General features: G+C 36.2%; 1 protein-coding gene across 1 annotated transcript; it reads right to left on the bottom strand.

Moving 5' to 3' along the window:
• Nucleotides 1-285: 285 nt before the first annotated feature.
• LOC119773316 (transmembrane protein 272-like) lies at nt 286-3,054 on the bottom strand. The gene is made up of 5 exons (XM_038270270.1): nt 2,958-3,054; nt 2,025-2,120; nt 1,418-1,468; nt 1,134-1,334; nt 286-823 (listed from the first exon to the last, which is right to left on the bottom strand). Exons 1-5 carry the CDS (start codon nt 2,962-2,964, stop codon nt 612-614), a joined length of 567 nt encoding a protein of 188 aa, XP_038126198.1. The 5' UTR covers nt 2,965-3,054; the 3' UTR covers nt 286-611.
• Between the last annotated feature and the right edge of the window lie 5,475 nt (nt 3,055-8,529).

Genomic DNA, 8,529 nt, shown 5'->3' with positions numbered 1-8,529 from the left:
ATAATAAAAATAAAAAAAAACACAAAATGCAAAAAAGTTTTAAATTACGTGTTTTACCCTATACAGTTGGATTTTCACACAGTTCATTTTTATTTCAAAACGAAAGTGTTCATCAAAATGCAAAAGTGTATTAATAAAAATGACAATGATAAGGCTGACATTGATATAAAAACAGAAAGTTCTAATCTAGATAAAAAAAAAATGTATCACATGTTTTAGAAAATTTAGTAAAAACTGAATGTCTGGCTCGCAAAGCAAAAAAGAAACAGTATTTTCCTACAGGCATGTTCCAATTGTGTTCCTCCAAATAGAATTAAGAGTATTAATCATTTACTTGCTTTAGATAATGAATCACAGCGTTTTGCTATAGCACATGCAGACTATCAGAGGTGGTTAATCCAGGTCCAGAAAGTAAAATGCCTCTATAGAGGTTAGTTCCAACATCTTGCATTTTCAGTTCCATACAACAGACTGGAGGCTAATCACCTGCTTATTAGGACTATGATGAAGGAAAACTAGGCAGAGTTTCTACATTCTAGACCTGGATTAACCACCTGTGCATATATGTAAATAAAACCTTACACAAATTTGACAAGTATTCATGCAGTCCATCAGACATTCCTGTAGAAATCAGTGTCTACTGGACTCATATTCACATAGCATAGCAATCCTTTGCAGAGTCGGGCCAGGAGGACGACAAATGCAAGCGTCTCAAATAGAGCGTTCCAGAAGGCAAACGTGTACAGCGATTTATTACAGTAAAGACCATCAGCAGCTGAGGGGTCGTAGTTTGGCTGATAGACAGAGAAAACCCACACATCACCTGGGAGATACACAGGACAAAAACATAACGTTAGTTTCCTGTAGAATAACTTTTGAGCAATAAATATGATAAAAAATTAAGATTTGATCCAACATAATGTAAAAAAGAACTGGAAAGAGCTTAGGAGGAAGCCTTCAGGAACTCCACATTTAATGAGGACTTAAGCTGGATCAAAGTCATATAGCTTTAAAGCGTCTTTTGTGTTAGTTGAGACAGAAGTGAAACTGTATCTTTAGAAAAAAACTAACAAACAGCACAGACATAAGGCATTTAAGAAAAGAAAATCAGCTTTTGATATTTTCCTTAGTACCTAGCAGGATCCAAATGATGATAAACAGGCCTGAGAAGCACTGCAAATAGACTTTGAAACCTCTGGGATGCTGTCGTGGTCGAGCAGCATCATTCGCCAAAGGAATTATCCCCAACAAAATCATCAGGGAGAAAAAAAACATCCCCAATAGAAATTTGGGGATGTACGGCTGCTGAGGGCAGTCCCAGAAATACAGCACTCCTGGTGAGAGATTAGGGTTAATAACTCATATAATTACTCAAAGACAATAAGAGGCTAACATGTTAAAGAAATACTTCACCAACCGAAGATCCCTCGGGCCACAGTAAGGGCAATCCATATTACTGCAGTTACAACTGTAATAATTAGACCAGTATTGTCAACTTATATTTGCATACCTGTATATCAATACACAAATTAGAAAAAAACATAAAATTTCACACCTTAAAACAAAGCATTTAATCAGATAAAACAGTATATTTAACCCAGTAAACATTAAGTGCAACATTAATATAAATGCTTTGGGGAGCTGTCAATATACCAGCAGAAACTTAAAAAAAACAAACCCAGTAGCCGGAAGTATTTTCACTTCTTACTACGAATGATAGACCATGAATAGATTGTTTCTGACTTTTCAGTAACATTTTTTTTTTATCTGCGAGGGAAGCCAAATCAACAAACAAAAAACATATGTGGGTCATTGGAGGACAAGAGGGTGATTAAAGTAGCCTGGGTGCCAGTCCGAACTTAGTCCCGCCCACAAGGTTTGAGTTCTGACTAGAATTGAGTCGGACTATGTCAGGCTATGATTAAAGCACAAAAAACTAAACTCACAACAAAACAACCATTTCTAATTAACACCAAATATTACTGCATGGAGACTTGTTTTATAAACCGGGATGCTCTGCTTACCTGACTCGAGTCTTGGGGTTCTTGGTGGTGGATTGGTCAGGTGAAGCTCCCACACAGTTCCAACAGTTATTGTCACTGCATGGCCTGTAGATGGCGCTAAGTATAGAGCATGTATTGCTTAATTAGATTCCAGATTGGATCAAATAGTATGGCTGAGCGCAACAATATGTTTTTAAGCAGAGTGAGGCAAAATGTGCTGAATTATCCAATGATTTCAAGTAAATTATATCCATGTAAGTGTGCATTTAGTGTTTAAGTAGGGCTATTACTTAAAAATCGGATCTCAGAAATTTTTTCTTACCAAATATGATTAATTGTTTTCTTTCCTTCCTTAAGTTTCATAATAAATATGACAAATGGGACAGTACTTTTAAATACTAGCTTTTATTTCAATCATCCCCTATGGGAGGTGACCTTAATTTGAAGGGCATTAAAAATTCAAACTGTGAAAAAACTTGTAAAACAGTGTTTCACAACAAAAAATGGAAATATAAAAAACTAAATGTTTGCTAATGTTTTACATTCTCATCTAATTTATCAGTTATAAGTTATTACACATCTAAGAACCAGAAGTAATGAATTGATGTCACCCTGAGCTACAGTATGGAAGCCAAGAAGTGCATAAAAAATCCAGATTTTCCAAAAATGACATCCTGATAAACAGACAATTCAGTTAATCTATTTTATTAATTAATTTCACAGCCCTGTGTTGAAATAAATTAACTGAAGACTTTAATCGCACTAACATGTTCACGTTAGGTTGACGTCCTGTAGTGTTCCCATCGACAATAAGTTTGTTGTTTTTTTCTTTTACTACTTTTTACCAGCAGACATTCGCAACCTTTCCCCACTACAAATCTGATGCAGATCCTCTATGTCACCTTGCAGCAAAATATTTACTATCTGTGTGATATTGTAGATGATTAAACTTGCCTGCCATTTGTTCCAATAAGTCCTCCCTCTGAATCCGTCCTCAAAGAAGATTTAGATTATTCACATAAAAGCTGTTGAGAACAAAGGGGAAATTCCTTGGTCAGCTGTTTTTGTTTGCTGGTTAGATTGATCTTGATGAGACTGTTAAAAATGCTTTCGATAGGCTGGGAGGGAGGGTGAAAAACAAAAGAGAAAAAGTAAAAGTAAAACAATTCTCTCTGAATCTTTTAATTTACTAGAAATTTACAGAGGTGGATTATTTGCATTGAATATTTACGCATTAATTCAACTTGGACAATAAAGCTGGTAGAAGGAAGAGAAATATGTGTTTTCCAAATAATTCATTGCTTCAATAAATATAAAAAGGAGCTTCCGTACGGTAGCTTTTATGAAAGATGTCTGAATAATATTAATAAATATTTAACCACTGTTACTTCTCAACATTGCAGTCTTGCAATGTTTTACTTTTACTTTCTCTTTTTGTTCTCAAAGTCATGCCAACATACTGTTGGCACATTTCTTTCTTAAACTGGCTCATCAAGTTGAATTAAAGCAAACAAACACAAGCAACTGATCAAGGAGTTTCCCATTTGCCCTAACAGAGCTCCTGTGTGTAACTTTAACCATCTGAGCGGTCTGATTCAGAGAAAGGACGTCCTCTCGGTGTAAATGGCAGGCAAGTAAATGCTTATATAATTATATCTAAATGTGATGTTGGACAGAATTATTGATCTGATTTGTGTGTAGAATTAGGCATGTAAAGGATAGGTTGGTAATGTTACATAATAGCTCTACAGTAAATATATTTTTATACTTTGTTTACAATCTCAGAATGAAGCACATCCTTAAAAGAGCTAAAAATATGTCATGTTGGGTTCAAGGCGTCTAACCCACATGCAGAAACCACTCTTGAAGCAGGGAAAAAGTTAAATGATGTATTTAACAATGTTCACAATGAATGGTGCACAGGTTCTTGGTTCTTCAGACTGGTCATGGGAGGAAAACCACTGAGGAGGACAGAGCTGTTAGAGTTGATCCAGGAAATTTGCAGTTTACAGATGACGGGGTTAAATACCTGCTCAGAGAGGGATCTGATCAGCAGGGGGGGAAACCTTGAGGGTCCAGAGGCTAGTCGGCAGGCAGAGGGCTGAGGGCAGAGGCAGAGATTGAGACAGAGTGCAGGCAGGCAGATTCCAGACAGAGATATTTTCTCCAGGGTGGCAGGTTTCCAGATTTGTCAGGATCTGTGAGGCAGAAGAATACAGGATCGGACAGGTAAAAAAAAATCAGGGTTTCAGATCAGGCAGGCTGGCTCAGGTTTTGCTAACCATTACTGGCAAACACTCTGGCAGGGAAGTGTCAGCCTCCTCCTCCTTAAATAGGTCTTCTGATGAGCAGACAGGAAACAGGTGTGTAGAGGTGAGCTCATGGCCTCAGGAGGAAGATCTCAGGCGCCCTCTGGTGGAGAAAGTGGCCAAGCCTCCAGATCCCAACATATAAAGATGCATAGAAAGTGACTTAGTGTTTTTTGGGGGTATTTTTTGGTATGGTACCATATCAAGGTAGCACCATAAAGATAAAATTGATTGATTTATTTTAATGTAAGATATGACTAATATAACTTAACATTATTAAAGCAACCAATACTGTTTAGCCCCATCTACAGGCCATCCAGTGACAGTAACTCTTGGAACCGTTTGGAGGCTTCAATTGACTCCGCCACCTCCAAGACCTCCCAGATTGCAAGGTAGGTGGTGCATTCAAAGATTTTTAGCCGATTATATCACATTGTACAGGTACACTTTGGACAGTTGGCCAGTGCACCTTTGAAATTCATTATTTAAATTAAAATTTAAAAACTTCATCATAAAATGACTGTAACTGACATCCATGTGAAAATAAATTTGAACATTTCATTACGTAGAAAATGTCTGCAGACTTGTTTGAAAGCACTGTTAATACTAATTCTCAGTAAATAAGCTACTTTCTAAAAAACATCAACTGCTTTTATGAGAATATTGAGCAAATATAATTTGTAAATTTATGTAAATAAATTTGTACATTTAATTTGTAAATTTGTAAATTTGTAAAGTAAATACTTAAAGCCAGAGTGAAGTGTTATAATTACTTAGCAATTGAATCCCAGGGAGGAGGAAAATCTTTATATTCAGCTCTGGTAGCAGCAACCAAAGAAGTACTGGCTTGTTAGAAGAGACTACCAGCACTGATAGGAGCAGATGCTGAAGGATTTTAAAGTAGTTAATTCGTTTCATCGTTGATAGTAATTTCTTAACACTTCTTGTGCAATGCCTGGACAGAATCTGGAGACCATATTATTCAACTGACACATGGAATAAGCATCATGAAAGAGGTCACTAAGTAAACTGCAACAGGGCAGAGGTTTCTCTTATGGCTAGATGAAAGGGGAGCCTGGGACCCGGAAGAATCTGTAACAGGAGGCAAACAAGCCAGGCAGATGTTTCCAGTGGGGCCGAGGCAGAAGGCAGACATAAGGTCCAGGCTTGGGTTATACACAATTAGACAGAGCAATCCATGCAGGTACAGAGGAAAACAGACTTGGTTGAGAGACAAGGCAGGCGGCCAATGTCCATGAACAAGGCAGGCAGTTGAAAAACAGGAACATGACCGGTCAAGTTCAGGAAGCCATAACAAGGAACACTGGATGGTCTACTCTCACAAATGGCTTTTAAGAATCTGGCGGTTACACACCGGGAGAGCCAGAAATATACACTGCTCATCCCAAAATCAGCAGCTACCAGTAATTGGAGCTGCCACAGGTGCAACGGCTCAGACCTGAATGCGAGTGCAGCAGGGGAAGCACGGTGGGATATCATGGAAGTACACGCAACATCTTGTCATGCAGAAGCAGACAAGAATCACTACATGATGTCCAGGTCCTTCCATTTCTTGTCACATTTTGTTTTACTAAAAACAAGAAGCTATTTAAAGATATTAAAACAACTTAAGTTGTTAGTATATTAACCATAAACCTACTACAAAACTACAGTAATTAATTATTCACATCAATATACTCACATTAAATAAGACAAAAAAGCAAGCTAATGCTCTTTTTAGACGTAGGATTTGTGCTTTATGATAATAAGGGAAAAGCTATGAGTCTCTAAAGTTACCTACAAAATTAGAGATACAGAACAATTGCCCGATCCGTTCAACGTGTATATGTACATATAGAACCATAACCAATTTAATCGACATAATTCACTAAATATGTGTGCTGATTTAGAAGCAAGGGCTTCGTGAAAATCTAACAAGTTTTCACTGATTTATTTGTAAAATACAGACGTTTTGCTCATTCAGTTTCCAGTCCATATAGTGTGATTAGTATACACCCACCTGAGTATGGCACCTATCAGTTTTTGGCCAACCCTTAGTGCACAATGGTCATTTCCTGACATTTTCTTTGTGATTTCATTCTGATTTTACTATTTGAAACACATTCTTGATTCCAATGTTCTGAAGGTTTATGGGAAATCTTTGGCCACATCAATGCACCACTCCTGCCAGAGAAGGAACCAATCAGCATAAGAAGACTTGATTAAAATAAATAGCCAACTATTATAAACAAGCATACCCGAGAAAACCTTAAAAAGATACAACAGAGTCTCCAATGTTTAATCATGGCTAAAGAGAGTTACAGAAGGTACATAAGAAACTGACAGCTAATGACCTCTTAAGAAACCCAGTCTTTGAGTCACAATTACACCAGTGGGTAAAGTTACATTTTAATCAGATGAGACATTTATGCAGCTAATTTAAAGACGTGAACTGTTTGATGATTCCAGTTGGTGTTGTCATCACATTGACCGTCCTCGCTGTGGCACGAGTGATCTTTGGTTAGTAAAGACAGCTTCCCCCCAATACATTGCGGATTGTCTTTCTCTATTGTCTTTTGTGACTCTGCCGTGTGAGAGCTCTGCCGCTCAGCCAAGAGAGCGTCCAACAGGATTCAAAGCATGTTTGGAGGGTCTGCTGGCCCTTTTTATCTTAATATGGAACCTGTTGGGTAAGGATGAAAGGTTTTGTAGCATTTCTTTCAGTGTAAAACTAACAGAGCACACAACATAAACAGGTTATCTTACACTGGATACAGGTTAGTTTAACTGATTAAGTCTAACCAGTTTTGATTACGCTGCAAAAATGTAATTGTGGATGGAGTTGTGTTTTTTTAAATCAGGGATTAGCAACTGTTTTACAAGAATGAGACATTTTTTTTAGATTTGACCCTAAATGACTATATAAAATTTAAATTTTATCAAATTTTAATTAGAATAGAATAACAAATAAAGTGTATTTCTGCTTGCATTAGTCTCATTCTGTAGTTTTTATGGAGATATTGAACCAAACAGCATGCCCTGTAAATTAAGAAGATATAAGATGATCTGCCAATCCAATTAATATTGTTACCCTGAAGATAAGATTAAAAATAAAAAATAATAAAAAATGTTCTCAACTATTTTTACTTTTAAAAATGTACTAGTATTATGTGTTCAGTGTGCCTCTTAAAAAGCAGATGACCAATATGAAGGAAATATTTAATTCTGATAGCACTGCTGCAAATAAGTAAAAGCGGTAACTAAGTGAGTTTTGGTGTCGCTTTCGCTGCAAATATAGACCAGATTTGGGCATTAAGGAATATTTCAGTCTATTAAAGTGCCTAAATATATTTTAGATTTGCAGAGGGTGAATTGTTGATTCAGAATTTTGAGTCGTATCAAAATATTGCATCCAAGGCAGGCCTTTGTGACTTTTTAGATTATTGTAAAGACTCTTTGAATAAACCAAAATTAACTATGGGAAACTATTGTTTTTTTCTCCCCATGTATCCTCTAGGTGGCATGTGGGTTTTTTCAGTCTACCAGCCAAACTATGATCCCTCAGCTGCTGATGGTGTCTACTGTAATAAAACTCTGTATACATTTGCCTTTTGGAATGCCCTGTTGGAAATGTTTGGATTTGGAGTCCACCTGGCCAAATTTTGCAAAGGAATGTTGTGCTACATGCATATGACTCCAGTGGATGCTGATTTTTATAGGAATGTTTGAGAATTTATATGATTGCTTGAAAGTTTCATGTATGATTTTACTTTTGTAAAATTGTGGCAACTTGATATAATGTTTAAAGTTACAAACACATAATTTGTTTGTTATTTTTCGTTGTTGCTGCACACTAACCAAACTGCATGGAACATAGAAATAAATAAATTGATCAAAAAAATGTTTTTTTCCAATCTAATTTTATTTGTTAAGCACTTAAGAACAACAACATCTGACCAAAGTACTGTACAGAAAAATAAAAAAAATAAATAAATAAAACAGTACAGATAAAAAAAAAATGTGTAATTTTTTACAAACTCAAAAAACGTCTACTACTTTTAAAAGGCAGAATATGTGTGGTTAATTCTAAATAAACTTCAAAAAAAGGTTTAAAAAAATAGACTTAAGTTAATGTGGCTAAATACATTTCACACCCTTTAATACACCCTTAAAACTGAATGTCTCTAATTAAGGCTTTTCCAGATATGCAAGATAAA

This window comes from Cyprinodon tularosa, unplaced genomic scaffold, assembly GCF_016077235.1.
Source record: "Cyprinodon tularosa strain WSP-4 unplaced genomic scaffold, ASM1607723v1 ctg76, whole genome shotgun sequence".
NCBI lineage: Eukaryota > Metazoa > Chordata > Actinopteri > Cyprinodontiformes > Cyprinodontidae > Cyprinodon > Cyprinodon tularosa.
Note: the sequence above shows the minus strand (reverse complement) of the source record. Positions and strands in the feature narration are given on the sequence as shown.

What these genes read in the sequence shown, in the direction of transcription:
- LOC119773316 (XM_038270270.1), bottom strand. An exon ending in AACCCCAAGACTCGAGTCAG is followed by an intron (nt 1,469 to 2,024) that starts GTAAGCAGAGCA and finishes TAATTATTACAG; the next exon opens with TTGTAACTGCAGTAATATGG. An exon ending in TGTGGCCCGAGGGATCTTCG is followed by an intron (nt 1,335 to 1,417) that starts GTTGGTGAAGTA and finishes ATCTCTCACCAG; the next exon opens with GAGTGCTGTATTTCTGGGAC.